Raw genomic sequence first — 16,009 nt, forward strand, 5'->3', positions numbered from 1 at the left:
CATCAGTGAGTCATGCTAACTTTCACTCCACAATCCTTCATATACTTAGGGTTGCCAACTCTGCTAGGATATGTTCCAGGATGCTTTGTCATACAGATTCCCATTGCCAAACTCCCTGCCTCGTCAAACTCCCGACAGACCAAAAGAAAACACCCCATGACTTTTTGCCAAGCTTGCTTGTGGAAGTGTCCAGGAAATTAATCATGCACTTCTGGGGAGCTCCAGGGCAACCCTAGAGGGTTGGCAACCCCACGGCTCATCAGCCTGAAGTGTTGTGTCTTAGTGCAAAGGTACTGAGCAGGATCTGAAAAGAATATCCAGACAGCTTCGTACAGTGTCACCCAAAGCGACATCCCATCCTCTCAGCCAGAGAGAGGGAGAGTCTGAAGCGCAGAAGGGTGGAACGGAATCTCACCTTGAAAAAGCAAATCTATCAATTGAAAGATCAAGTCAAACCAGAAGCAAATCTACTGTTAGAAACCAAACCTGTTAAAATCTAGCACACAAAACTGAAACTTCATGCATGCTCAAGGATTAAGGCATTTGCTGTTAATCTACAAAGTATGGTTAACAATATGCTGCACAAATGTGGGAGATTGCAGTGCTATTGATCAACAGCTGCCAGCACTTCCAAATCAGTGCACATAATGCAATCTATGAAATTACCGTTCTTTGCAGATTCTTCTGGTAATAGCCATATATAGAGGCACGCTGTAAATACCGAGAGCTAAAGAGCTGTCAGCTCCACTATCCCCACCAGAGCACCCCAAACTATTGCCACTCAAAGGCCAAATGCACGGCAAGCAGCCCCAAACTCAGAAAACCATGCAGGTTACCTTTGCCTGCCCCTGGTGCGGTTTGGTGAATCACTGTTAATTGTGAAAAAGAAAGAAAGAGAGAGAGAGAGAAATGGAGGGGAGAAAGGAACATTGAAAAGAAAACACAGATACTGTATAATTAAGAGCACACTGGGAATATGTTGGAAACATACAGAGAGAAGGATAAATGTTAAAACACAATTACACCATTTACAAATTCAGCACATTTTCTTGTGTAAAGAGAGCCAAGGGGACTTGCATTGATTCAATGAAGAAATAATATGATCAGGGCAGAAATTCATCATTGGTCACTGTGTACGATCAAATTGAGAGGCATCTCGTCTCTTATCCAGTTCCATTCATTTCAATGGGCTAAACTGAGCATACAATGGGTCCGCATACCGCCAAACCCAAGATAAACTTGGTGGCCTTACGTTGAGGGGTAGGGTAGGAAACTGTTTCCACTCATCTCAATAGTAATAGATGCAACTAGGACCTAGCAATGAGTGCAATCACCTGGTGCTTCACTGCCAACGTGTGACATAGTACCAAGATTCCAGGCAGAATTCCAGCACTCCGTCCGCTTGGCTCCTAGCACTTGCTGGCTACCAATCAGGCAACATAATGGGATTAATGACAGACTGGAAAGACTATAGGATTAAGGGTCAGGAGTCAATCAATCCACTGGGTAACCTGAAAAATTGCAAAATATGCCACTATCGTCTTTTACTTCAGTTCTGTTTCATGAATGAATGCTGGGTGTAGTCCAGACCTCTGGAGTAAAGTCTCGTACTTTTGTCAACAATTCTCACAATTTCGGATTCACATACTAACTATCACCATTCTCTCAGCCTGCTGGATCAACACTGGCCTCTATGTGGCAGCATACATCAGCAAATGCTTGATGCAATTTACTGTGAATCACCAAAAACCACTCAAATCTTTCAAAAGATGGAGGAGTTCAACAGGTGAAACCAACCAGTGGAAACACGCCACATTTCTGTTCAGTGTTGGTGCATGTCAAAACCGATTGGCTGAATAAAGCTCAACATCACCTGGCAAAAAAAACACACACACACTCTTTCTCAAAGACTAAACCTAATATAAATTCACACAGGGATGGACAGGCAGTTTATAAGTCTGGTGAGCAGTCAATGAATACAGGGAGAAAGCAAGGACTGTAGATGCTGGAGATTAGCATTGAAAGTGTGGTGCTGGAAAAGTACAGCAAGTCAGGCAGCATCCGAGGAGCAAGACGGTCACGTTTCGGACAAAAGCGCTTCCATCAGGAATATGTCAATGAACTCAATCTGCTCATTCTCCGAATTTCCAGGTTCCACATGAAACACAAATTCTCAAAACTTGTGGCGATGTCTTGCTGTTTTAAAAGTGCTGGTGAATCAAACTCTTTTCCTCCTCGAAGTCTCCTGCAGAGCGTGCTTCATTTCCTTATACAGGCAACACATTTTTGAAAAATTCAGCCACAGGATGTGCGTTTCATGGGCTAGGTCAGCGTTTACTGCCCATTCTCAGAGAAGATGGTGACGAAATTCCTTTATGAACTGCTGCAGCCCACGTGCTGCAAGGACACTGTCAGTTCTGTTAGGGAGGGAGCTCCGGGAATTTGACTTGCAGTGAGAGTGAAGGAACAGCAATATATTCCCAACCCTGGATGCAATGTGGCCTGGAAGGGAATTTACAAACTGTGATGTCCCTAGTGATTCTGCTCTTGCCCTTGGAGGTCACAGGTTTGGAGGGAGCTACTGCAATGCATCCTGCAGATGGAACACACTGCTACCACAGTGCATCAATGGCAAAGGTTGAAGGTAACGGATAGTGTACCCATTAAAAGGAGTGTTTTGACTTGGTTGGCTGTAGCTGAGGGATGACGAGAGGCTTTGCTACCTGTGCCTGTATCTCGGAGAGCATGCAGCACAGTCTCATGATTGCAGGTTGGAATCACAGTTACCAGCCCTGTGCATTTCCCCAGTCACCAGGAGTATTTCAGAGTTACTTTCACCCTGGCCATTTGCTCCCTTCCCTCCTGGGGAAGTGGTTTCGTTCGGGAACAAATGAAAAGCATTGCCATCTAAACCTCTCCCTCTGCCACCCTCCAAGTGTGGCCCTGACATTATGTCCTTTCTCAGGAACTGCTGGGAAGATTTGCAAGTTCTTTGACGACTTCCCTAGTGATTTCCTGTGGATCTCGATAGAAAGCCAACAGTGGATGAAACATGAGACTGCTCCACACGAACATGACAGCAGGTGCAATCAAGACTGGTCTCTCAGGACTGATCCAAAGCTCCTGCTCTTGTCATCCTTTCAAGTGCAGCTTTGGGGGTGTGTGGGTGGGTGGGTGGGGGTTGAGGGTGGAATTACTGGATTATAAAAACCTCGCGCATTTCTTTTCCTTCCCATTGACCCAGTAAGCCTTTGCTGTATAGAGTGGAGCTGGAAAAAGCACAGCAGGACAAGCAGCGTCAGAGGAGAAGGGGAGTTGACGTTTCAGTTGGAACTTTTCCTGCTGCTCTATATATCTAGCTTCCAACCAGACCGGACCTTTATCCCTGAACCTGCATGAGACCGAGACATATTCTTTGATATATATAGATGAAAAGAAAAATCAGAGAATTTGGACAAACAGAATCATCTGAAACATTTTGAAAAAGTAATGTTAAAGAATGACACTGACAGCAGAGAGAGAACTAGTTCCAACTATCTCTAGCTGCAGCTGTACCTTCATCCAGGACTGTAATGGCCTCTTCAGTTAACTTGCTGCCTGGTCCTACACTGGTAAAGGCGTTGAGATAGAACTTGTAGCGAGTGCTGTAGTTCAGATTTTTCAGAGTCCAACTGGTTTCATTCTCTGCAGGGATTGTAACCTCCACCAGAGGGCCGAGTTCATGCGTACTGTTAACTGAAAAGGAACAAGCAAATAGGTTTCTGTACTAGAAGCAAGTGATTCCATTGTCATGTTACGCACCAGGGACAGTTTGATGACTACACACTGTCATTTAGCCAGCAATTAATGCTTTGCAGTATTCTAAATGCAGACAGCCTTGCACATCAATTTCACTATAATTCCATGTATTTAACATCACATTAGCACACGTTGCCACATTCCAGCTGTCATGCTTTTGGAAATGCAGATTGCTCAAAGCTGGTTAGCTCACTGATAATAATCATCAAAGAACAACAAGTCAAACTGAGGAGAAAGGAATTTACAAATTTATCTCCTGGAGAAGCATACCTCCACAGAACTCATGCAGGTCATGAATGAAATAAGCAAACAGCAAAGTCTGCGGATTTAAAAATGGATCAGTCTAAAATTCTCTGACTATTTAAATGTTTTTTTTAATTGAGCTGCCTGTTGCTCCTTTTCCCTAGGCTTGTTCTCTCTCACGAGCTGTTCAACTTTGAATATCTTCCCATTCTGATCATAAGGCATCCATTTGAAACATTTAACGTTACTGGTTTCGCTCTCGATGTGACCTGACCCGCTGATTAATTTCAATCTGTTCCTGTTCTTCAGCTTTTCACCATACAATGCACTTGCTTCAGTTTCTGTGATTTAGTCATTTATAGAATCACAGTCAAAGAAACAGACCCTTCAGTCCAACTAGTACATGCTGATCATTTTCCCAAACTAAACCAGTCCCACTTGCCTGCACTTGGCCCATACCCCACCAAAGCTTTGTTATTCATGAGCTTATCTTTTAAATATTGTAACTGCACCTGTATCCACCACTTCCTCTGGCAGTTCTTTCCACACACAAACAGCTCTTTGTGTAATTAAGTTGCTTCTTGCGCCTTTTTCAAAGACGGTGGCTCAAGGGCTGCATGGTGGTTCAGGGACCCTGGTTCGATTCCAGTCTTGGGCAACCGCCTGTGTGGAGTTTGCACATTCTCCCTGTGTCTGCGTGGGTTTCCTCTGGGTGCTCTGATTTCCTCCCATAGTCCAAAGATGTGCAGGTTAGATGGATTGGCCATGCTAAATTGCCCATAGTGTTCAGGGATGTGCAGGTTAGATCCATCAGTCAGGAGTAAATGTAGAGTAATGGGGAATGGGCTTGGGTGTACACTTCGGAGGGTTGATTTGGACTTGTAGGGCCGAAAGGCCTGTTCCCACACTGTAGGGATTCTATGATTCCTCTCTCATCTTAACCTCCTAGTTTTGAATTCCCCCCCACCCCACCCAAGGGAAAATACCCTTGTCATTCACCTGTTCTATACCCCTCATGATTTTATAACCTCTGGAAGGTCATCCCTCAACTTATGCTCCAGTGAAACAAGTCCCAAAGTTTCCAGTCTATTTTTCTATCTGAAATACTCCAATCCCAGCAACACCTTGGTGAATCTTTTCTGAATCACCTTCAGTTAAATAATATCTTTCCTTTAACAGGGTGACCAGAGCTGTACAAAGTACTCCAAATCGGAAGCAACTGTTCAGACTTAATATAAAGAATAGTCCATTAAACCTAGTCTATCATTCAATTATATCATGGCTGATTTGTTTATAAATTAACCTACTTACCTGGCTGGATAGCCTTTAATAACCGAACTGAAGAAAAATTCATCAATCTTAACTGTAGTTAGTACTGCTGCCTCACAGCGCCAGAGACCCGGGTTCAATTCCCGCCTCAGGTGACTGGCTGTGTGGAGTTTGCACATTCTCCCCGTTTCTGCGTGGGTTTCCTCCCACAGTCCAAAAGTGTACAGATTATGTGAATTGGCCATGCTAAATTGTCCGTAATGTTAGATGAAGGGGTAAGTGTGGGGAATGGGCTGGGTGGTTTGCGCTTCGGTGGGTCAGTGTGGACTTGTTCGGCTGAAGGGCCTGTTTCCACACTGTAAGTAATCTAATCTAAAAAAAATTTGGGAAGAATGTGTTCAATATTCTTGTGAACACGTGTTTCTTGGCATTGATCCTGAACAACAGAAAAGTTATAACCCCCTGTTCTGGTTTCCTTTAATAAAACAAAAATGTTTTCACTTTTTATCTGATCAAATCCTATAAAAACTGCCAAAATATCATATCTTAGTTTACTATATTCAAACAAGTACAAGTCTAGTCATTGCATTATGGCATCAATGTAACCAGTTTAGAGAATAGCAGAAAAAAAAATTGAGAAACTAACCTTAGGTAATTATAGAGGCAGAACATTACCTCTGAACTTTGGGGAGGGAACCCACCTCACTCAACAAATTAGTTACGTCCCAGCACATAATTTATTATGGGTGGAAAAAGAATGTGCAAAGTAGTCTCAGAGACAAAAATAATATTTTTGGTCTACTTATGTCTGGACAGAAAAGCTTGCAATGTCACAATTAACACTGTTGAACTTGGGCACGTTTATTAATGTGAACCCACCGTCACACATTCACCAATTGTATGGCCTCATAAAACAGGGGTGACTCAAACAGCCTAACTGGGGCTGGCTTGTGGGTACGGAACAATGAAGCATCAGTCCACTGTGTTCACTGTTTGTTTTCATACTGGGGGTAAAGGGACAGTAAATTTGATGATTTGCACATTCCTAGTGTTGAGCATTTTATGATGCAAGGACTTGTTGGGAATTGAAAAGGTACTTCATTTTACTCACATTAAAATAATCTAAATAATTATCGTTGACAGAGACTCCAATTAGTTTCAATACCATTATGCTGTGACTTTGATTAGATTAGACTTACAGTGTGGAAACAGGCCCTTCGGCCCAACAAGTCCACACCGACCCGCCGAAGCGCAACCCACCCATACCCCTACACTTACCCCCTACCTAACACTACGGGCAATTTAGCTTGGCCAATTCACCTGACCCGCACATCTTTGTGACTGTGGGAGGAAACCGGAGCACCCAGAGGAAACCCACGCAGACACGGGGAGAACGTGCAAACTCCACACAGTCAGTCGCCTGAGTCGGGAATTGAACCCGGGTCTACAGGCGCTGTGAGGCAGCAGTGCTAACCACTGTGCCACCGTGCCGCCCTCAGAAGATAAATCTGATATTACTGCTAGATTATTAACTAAGAACCTCAACAAATGCTCTGGAGTCCTGGGTTTAAATCCTGTCATGGCTGATGGTAGAATTTGATGTCAATTAAAAGAATATCTGGAATTAATAACTTATTCATGATCATGAAACCATTGTCATTTGTCGGGAAAACTCATCTGATTCACTCATGTCCTTCAGAGAAGGAAATCTGCCATCCTGACCCGGTCTGGCCTACATGTGACTCCAGAGTGGTTGAAAAGTGGTTGACTGTCAAAAATGGTGTAACAGACCACTCAGTTGTATCAATGGCTACAAAGTCTCAACAAAGAAATGAAACTGGACAGACCACCTAACATCGACCTAGGCACTGGAAAAGACAATGGCAGAAACAGCCCAGCCGACCCTGTTACCCAGTCCTCCTTACCTACATCTGGGGGCTAGTGTGAAAAACTGTCTCACAGCCTGGTCAAAAAATAGCCTGACGTAGTCATACTCACTGAATCACCTTGTACCACACACCACCCTCACCCTGGATAAGTCTTGTCCCACCATCAGGATAGACCCAGCAGAGGTGGTGGCACAGTGGCATACAGTCTGGAGGGAGATGCCCTGAGAGTCCTCAATATTGACTCCGGACCCCATTAAGTCTCATGGCTTCAGGTTAAACAAGGACATGAAAACCTCCTGCCAATTACCATATACTGTCCTCCCTCATCTGATGAATTGGTACTCCTTCATGTTGAGCAACACTTGGAGGAAGCACGGAGAGTGACAATAGCATAAAATGTACTCTGGGTGAGAGACTTCAATATCCACCAATAGCAGCACTACTGATCAAGCTGGTCTGGTCCTCAAAGGACATAGCCGCGAGGTTGGGTCTGTAGCCGGTAGTAAGGGAACCAAGGGAGACAAACATCCTAACCAACCTGCCGCCTGCAGGTGTACCTGACTATGATTGTGTCAGTAGGAGCGACCACTGCACAGTCCTTGTGGGTACAAAGTCTCCCCTTCACTTTGAGAATAAAAGTCCATCTGGCTGTGTGGTACTATCACCGTGCTAATAGGACGGACTTTGAACAGATCTCACAACTCAGGACTGGGCATCCATGAGGCACCGCGGGCCATCAATAGCAGCAGTACTGTACTACAGCACAAACTATTACCGCATGGTGCAGCATAACCCCCATTCAACCATTACCACCAAGCCAGGAGATCAACCCTGGTTCAATGGAGAGTGCAGGAGGGCATGCCAGGAGCAGCACCAGGCATTCCTAAAACTGAGAGCGCAACCTGGTGATGCTGCCAAACAGGACTACTTGCATGTCAAACAGCATAACCAGCAAGTGATAGGCAGAGCTAAGCGATTCAATAACCAATGGATCAAATCCAAGCTCTGCAGTCCTGCCACACCCAATCACGAATGGTGGTGGACCATTAAACAACTCACTGGAGGAGGAGCTGGCTCCACAAATATCCCCATCCTCAACTCGCAGCCAATCCTGTTTCTACAACTCCAGCGATCACTGACCTGACAGTCCTGACCAATCCTTAATTGGATTGGCCACGAGTTAAAACATGAGCAGCTAGATTTTGAACAACCTCACATTTGTTAAGTGCAGAATGAGAGAGCAGAAGCGTGATGGAACATTGGAGAGTGGAGAGGCAACAAATGCATGAATCAGGAGAACTGAGCTCCAACAGGTGTGACGTTCCCAAGTTTGGATGACGGCAGGGTAATCAAGTCCCAAGCTCATCTCAGGATCAAGCTTTGGGAAGAGACTGGCTACATCTCAAGCAAGGAAAGGGATAGAGTCAGAAGCTTGATAAAGTAGTTTTGATCAGGGACCAATATTTAATATCCAATATTTAATTGGGGGAAGTTTCAGCTCATTGGTGCTCAATGTCAGATAAGTAGTTTCATAAATTGCTAACCCTGCAAGATTCAGTGGAGAGGTGGTGGTAAGGTAGAGCTGTATAGTCCATGCAAACTAACACTTAAGAGAGTATCACTGTAGGTAAAGTACAGGACAGAGACCACGACAGATCCCTTGGAGACACAACGAAACAGGTTTGAGAGGTAACATTGCATGTGTTTACCTAGGGCTTTGGCAACCATTGGATAGCTATGAATGGAAGCAGATTGGCACTCTTCTGTCAACTTGAGGGCATCAGAGAGGTGCTGGCAGGGTCAACTGTGCCTAAGGCTGCAGACAGACTGAGAAAGATTGGGAAGGATGGTTTACCATTCCTGCAGCTACAAAGGATGTCTCTCATATCTTTGATAAGAGCTGCTTCAGGGCTGTGGCAGGGACATAAATCTAACTGCAGGCACTGAAACTCAGAGTATCGGGAAAACGAAAATGTTCTTGGGCTGTGACGGCAGGTTCACAGGACACAGTCCAAGTAGTGGAGGTTGGGGACGAAACAGTCGTTTGTGAGGCTGGTAGGGCCAAGGGTTGGTGTTCTCTGAAGAGGGATGATGACAGCAGATGGGAAATGACAACAGAATCCAAAAGAATACTGGCTATGATGGGGGCCAGGAGGACAAGTTGGGTGGTTAGCAGTTTGGGGGAATGGAATTGAGCAAAGAGATGATGGATCCTGTGCAAAATGAGCTTGGGTGGGCACACAATTTTAAGTTCTTTAGACCACCACAACACAGACACAGATACTCACTGGGCTGGTACTTGAGTGTGTATCCGTTCAGAATACCATTTGGATGAAGTGGAGGGCCCCACTGCAGGGTCAGAGAGTTGAGTGTTGGGCTTGTAATCTTTAAGAATTCTGGAGAGCTGGGCACTGGTGAAAAATACATGCACACATATCAGTACATATTGATCAGAAATCTGTCCTCCATTACATTTCAGGAAGAGCAAGTGTACACAAAAGTTCAGATCACTCCAATTACTTATGATGTGGGGGAGCAAGTGTTGAAATGGGGTGGACAAAGTTAAAAATCACATGACACCAGGTTATAGTCCAACAGGTTTATTTGGAAGCACGAGCTTTCCAAGCGCTGCTCCTTCACCTGATGAAGGAGCGTCGCTCCGAAAGCTAGTGCTTCCAAATAAACCTGTTGGACGGTAACCTGGTGTTGTGTGATTTTTAACTTTGTCCAATTAATCATGCAATATTTATTCAATAACACTGATCAAAAGGGCTGGTTTAGTAAATGGCCAATCAGTCTATCAAAACCTACCCCTCTTGTACACAGTAAAACTTGCATTTTTTTCAGCACATAATCATTTGTATTACTCTAAATGTAGCTCATTTAGAGTAATACAAAAACTGCTGTTCCAATAACATATTAAAAAAATTCACACTGTAACTGAATTGGCACCTCCCCCTTCACTCGTGCACTGTGGCAGCATTGGGTGAACCATTTATATCATGTACCTCACTAACTTATCAAGCCCCTTCAAATACACCCTCCAAGCCTACAAACCTTACCAACTGGAAGGACAAGAGCAGCAGAGGGACAGTGAAAAGGAGTGTAGGTGTAGTAAAGAACAGTAGTTAGGGGAAAGCACTCATACTCTTGGCTGCATTAAATAGAGTCCCAAAAGCTATGCTGCCTTCCCAATGCCAGCTAAGGACAGCTCCCCAGGGCTGGAGAGGGGCTGAAGTTTGAATGGAACAATAAAGACCTACTTATTGTGGTCAATGGATTCCAATGCCTGAGGAAGGTCTAAGAAAGACTTTCTGCTGGTATGCTCTCAGCTAGGAACCAAGTGAAAAACAGAGCCGCAAAGGTAATGATTGCTTGTTTAGTCTGACAGCCAATGGAGGGTAAATCAGATCAGAGCGTTAAATACACGCCTCAGAAGATTGATGTGGGAGAAACGGGTTCTGATACATGAGCCACTAGCACTGACAGACCTCGGAGGACGGTAAGGCAAGGTTATTGGGTGGGGAGTGTTAGCCCACCTTTGGGATGGAGATGAGTGGTGTGGTGAGAACGGAGTTTGAAGTATTGGCAGTAGGATGGAAGAGGAGGGACTACCTTTGTGAGGATGGCACACCGCATGAAAGATATACTCCATGTTACTAACCGTTCCTCCTTCCTTCCTGCCTTTTTAAATGAACTTTAGAAATTGCTGCCTACACCCACCCAGTTGTCCATGCCAACCATTTTATGCCATGGGCAAAGAAATAGTTAACTCGAGATTTTTGCATAGAGTTGGTGGGCTGCTGACTTTGGCACATGCACTTCCTCTGTATTACGCCGGTGGGCTCACGGTTAGCTGGAAATTGGTGGGCTACAGCCACCTATCTGCTACTATCTGCCCTCCCTGATAAAAACGTACCTGGCCGGGGCACGTCATATAGAATGAGTTTGGAAACAAAGAAGAAATCGCAAGGAAGGAGGTGACTGCTGACTGTAGTTTTTAGACCCTCTAGCGGTATTGACATTATAGGATAGAGTGTAAATCAGGAAGTAATTCGAGGGCAGACCTATAAATTAGGGTACCCTAGGCAATTTTAATCTTCATATGGATTGGACAAAGTAAACTTGCAAAGCTAGCCTGGAGTTCAAAGTATTTATTTGAGTATTTATTTATTCTGCATGCAATGCACTCTAAAACCAGCCAGTGAAGGAACTATTTTAGACACAGTAATGTGTCATTAGACAAGATGAATAAATTCTAAATATTGAGGGGTGGAATGGGTGTCTGAAACCAATACCTTAAACTTAAAGGGAGAAAAAAGTAGTTAGCCTATGGAATTTTCTACTGTAGAAAGTGGTTGAAGCCAAAATGTTGAATGTTTTCAAGAAGGAGTTACATCAAACTTTTGAGACTAAAGGGATCAAAAGGGGTGGCATGGTGGCTCAGTGGTTAGCACTGCTGTCTCACAGTGCCAGGGACCCAAGTTCAATTCCCATCTCAGACAACAGTCTGTGTAGGGTTTGCACATTCTCCCTGTGTCTGCATGGGTTTGCTCCAGGTGCTCTGGTTTCCTCCCACAATCCAAAGACGTGCAGGTTAGGTGAATTGGCCATGCTAAATTGCCCATAGTATTAGACACATTAGACAAGGGTAAATATAGGGTAGGGGAATGGGTCTGGGAGAGTTACTCTTCAGAGGGTCAGTGTGGACTTGTTGGGTCGAAGATCCCGTTTCCGTACTGCAAGGAATCTAATGCAAAAACAGAGTTGGCAAACATGGTTAAAAGCTAAGATGGTGAAGAAACAGTGGAAATTATTAAGGAGCTATTTCCTCAATCTCAACAAATGAGGGGTACATTGGGTTCCAAGAGATCAATTGTGTTAGGGTACTCTCTAATCCGAGGTACAGACAGACGTTTCTCTGGCCAGCAGCAAGAAATCAAAATGGTGTGTTTCTTCCCTGGTGCCAGGATCAAGGTATAAACAGAATAGATCGAGTGACTCCTTAGAAGAGTATGAAGGCAGTAGGAGTATCCTTAAGAGGGAAATCAGGAGGGCAAAAAGGGGACATGAGATAGCTTTGGCAAACAGAATTAAGGAGAATCCAAAGGGTTTTTACCAAATACATTAAGGACAAAAGGGTAACTAGGGAGAGAATAGGGCCCCTCAAAGATCAGCGGCCTTTGTGTGAAGCCGCAGAAAATGGGGGATATACTAAATTAGTATTTTGCATCAGTATTTACTGTGGAAAAGGATATGGAGGATATAGAAAATAGTGAAATAGATGGTGACACCTTGCAAAATGTCCAGATTACAGAGGAGGAAGTGCTGGATGGTCTTGAAACGCACAAAGATGAATAAATCCCCAGGAGCTGATCATGTGTAACCTAGAACTCTGTGGGAAGTTAGAGAAATGATTGCTGGGCCTCTTGCTGAGATATTTGTATCATCGATAGTCACAGGTGAGGTGCAGAAGACTGGAGGTTGGCTAACGTGGTGCCACTCTTTAAGATGGGTGGTAAGGACAATCCAGGGAACTATAGACCAGTGAGCCTGACATCGGTGGTGGGCAAGTTGTTGGAGGGAATCCCGAGGGACGTGATATACATGTATTTGGAAAGGCAAGGACTGATTAGGGATAGTCAACATGGCTTTGTGCATGGGAAATCATGTCTCACAAACTTGATTGAGTTTTTTGAGGAAGTAACAAAGAGGATTGATGAGGGCAGATGTGATCAATATGGACTTCAGTAAGGCATTCGGCAAGGTTCTCCATGGGAGACTGGTTAGCAGGGTTAGATCTCAGAGAAAACTAGCCATTTGGATACAGAACTGGCTCAAAGGTAGAAGACAGAGGGTGGTGGTGGAGGGTTGTTTTTCAGACTAGAGGCCTGTGACCAGTGGAGTGCCACAAGGATCAGTGCTGGGGCCTCTACATTATATCATTTACATAAATGATTTAGATGCGAGCATAAGAGGTACAGTTAGTAAGTTTGCAGATGACACCAAAATTTGAAGTGTGGTGGACAGCGAAGAAGGTTACCTCAGATTACAACAGGATGTTGATCAGATGGGCCAATGGGCTGAGAAGTGGCAGATGCAGTTTAATTCAGATAAATGTGAGGTGCTGCATTTTGGGAAAGCAAATCTTAGTAGGACTTATACACTTAATGGTAAGGTCCTAGGGAGTGTTGCTGAACAAAGAGACCTTGGAGTGCAGGTTCATAGCTCCTTTAGTGGAGTCACAGGTAGATAGGATAGTGAAGGCGGCGTTTGGTATGCTTTCCTTTATTGTTCAGAATATTGAGTACAGGAGTTGGGAGGTCATGTTGCGGCTGAACAGGACATTGGTTAGGCCACTGTTGGAATATTGTGTGTAATTCTGGTTTCCTTCCTATCGGAAAGATGTTGCGAATCTTGAAAGGGTTCAGAAAAGATTTACAAGGACGTTGCCAGGGTTGGTGGATTTGAGCTGTAGGGAGAAGCTGAACAGGCTGGGGCTGTTTTCCCTGGAGCGTCGGAGGCTGAGGGGTGACCTTATAGAGGTTTACAAAATTATGAGGGGTATGGATAGGGTAAATAGGCAAAGTGTTTTCCCTGGGGTCGGGGAGTCCAGAACTAGAGGACATAGGTTTAGGGTGAGAGGGGAAAGATATAAAAAGGGACCAAAGGGGCAACTTTTTCATGTAGGGGGTGGTAATTGTATGAAATGAGCTGCCGGAGGAAGTGGTGGAGGCTGGTACAATTGCAACATTTAAAAGACATTTGGATGGGCATATGAATAGGAAGGATTTGGAGGGATATGGGCTGGGTGCTGGCAGGTGGGACTAGATTGGGTTGGGATATCTGGTCAGCATGGACGTGTTGGATCGATGGGTCTGTTTCCATGCTGTACATCTCTATGTCTCTATGACAGTAAATGTATATCCCTCTGTGGCAGAAAACCTCTAAGACAAGAGTCAGGCACTATCTATCTATGGGATGACTGAAGTCGTTCAGGGCATTATCAAGTTGAAAGAAAAAAAAGATAACGCTGTGAAGATAAGTGGTCGCTCACATGATGGGGGACATGTTGAAAACCACAATGAATCACAAAAAACGAAGAGGGAGACATTAGAAGAGATAATTATTGACAAATATAAAAACAGATATAGGCTTAAGAAGCTTTTACCATAAGTTTTAAAAAATCACAAATTAAGGAAAAGAACTGAGAGTGTGAGCACTATTCACTTAGAGAGTGAGACTGTGGAATTAATGATGGGTACAAGGAAATGGCAGAAACTCTGAATAACTATTTTGTATCCACCTTTATCGTGGATCAAACACAAAGCATCCCAAGAACAGTAGAAAAGCAGGAGGGGACAATGGAGGCAGGAACTTGAAACAATCATAACTGCTCCCAGAATAACTAATGGAATTAAAGACTGACAAGTCCCTTGGACCAGATGGCCTGCACCTCAGGGTCTTAAAAGAAGTGGCTGCAGAGAGGCTGGATGCATTAGCAGCAATCTTCCAAAAATCTTGAGATTCTAGAAGCACCCCAACAGATAGGAAAGCCATAAAAGTAGCACTATTTTTTATGATATTATAATGCTTTGGTTACCATCAACCATCCAGGGACAGTTTGGCATAGGCATTAAAATGCCAGCTATACCAGTGCTGTCCATAAACTAAAATTCAGTAATAACAAGAATTTGTTTCTTTCCTTGGCGTGGTTGATGGGAATTCAGCAAGGGTAATGCAATTGAATGCCAGGGACCAAGGAGAAAATGTATGGTTTGGCCATTGCTGGCTTTTGGGAGTTCAAATGTTGCTTGTACTTCCCAGCCCAAGCCTACATGCTGCTCAGATCTTGCTGCGTGGGGACATGGGCATTTCAGAATTGCAGATGCCTATCGAAAAAAAAATTCAATCAAGGAAGTAAAGCAATTGGATTCTCTACCTCCTTCTGGAGTTTGCAGTACCACGTCTTCACTGGGAGGTCCTTCTCCTTTCCCATTAAGGACTCGAACATTTAGCTTGTAAACGCTGAAAGGTTCCAACCCTGGCAACATGCCATGGCTCTTATCTCCCAGAAAGTTCAAAATCTTGACATCTGTGTGACCTTTGCCCCGCTTGTTCAGGCTCACTTGCTTCCAGTAGTAGATCTGCATGTGAAAAGTAAACGAGAGAAATTGAAGAGTTCGCTTGCATTGATGCCACACCTTGCATAGGACTGAGGTTTCCGCCAGCACTTTGTAACCAATAAACCCCTCTGCAATTGCTCACTGCTTTTACAAAGAGAGTCACAGCCATCACTATAACAAGGTGGCAAGATAAAATGTGTCAAAAAGTGTGGCGCTGGAAAAGCACAGCATGTCAGGCAGCATCTGGGAAGCAGGAAAGTCGACGTTTCAGGCATAAGCCCTTCATCAGGAATGTCAGGCTTATGCCCGAAACATTGACTCTCCTGCTTCTCGAATGCTGCCTGACGTGCCGTGTTTTTCCTGCACCACACTTTTCGACTTTGAGTCTCCAGCAGCTGCAGTCCTCAGTTTCGCCAAGATAAAATGACTAAGTAGCTACTTTGTGTGGTGCTGGCTGAAGAAAGAAGGTGGTCCAGGAGAATTTACTGTCCTTCCTGAAAATTGTCACAGGATGATAGTTTCACCTGAAAATGACAGACTGGGCCTCAGGCTCATGTCACGCCTGCAAGCTCAAGCAATGGTTCTCGCTGCATGCAAGAGGAATCACAAAGTGTCCAAACATCCCGTCAACGTCCTATCAGTTTCTCTCTTTCTCTCCTTAACCTATAGGAAACCACTAGGAAA

General features: G+C 44.3%; 1 protein-coding gene across 5 annotated transcripts in view; it reads right to left on the bottom strand.

Annotated features, from left to right (window-relative positions):
• nrcama (neuronal cell adhesion molecule a) overlaps positions 1–16,009 on the bottom strand; it is a 405,372-nt gene that overhangs the window by 37,543 nt on the left and 351,820 nt on the right. For all 5 annotated transcript variants that reach the window (XM_060839991.1, XM_060839992.1, XM_060839989.1 and 2 more), the window contains 3 exons: positions 15,142–15,346; positions 9,488–9,610; positions 3,556–3,735 (listed from right to left, as the gene is read on the bottom strand). In XM_060839991.1, the coding sequence (XP_060695974.1) occupies positions 3,556–3,735; positions 9,488–9,610; positions 15,142–15,346 (508 nt within the window). The remainder of the gene's footprint in view (positions 1–3,555; positions 3,736–9,487; positions 9,611–15,141; positions 15,347–16,009) is intronic.

Source organism: Hemiscyllium ocellatum, chromosome 19 (assembly GCF_020745735.1).
Source record: "Hemiscyllium ocellatum isolate sHemOce1 chromosome 19, sHemOce1.pat.X.cur, whole genome shotgun sequence".
Classification (NCBI taxonomy): domain Eukaryota; kingdom Metazoa; phylum Chordata; class Chondrichthyes; order Orectolobiformes; family Hemiscylliidae; genus Hemiscyllium; species Hemiscyllium ocellatum.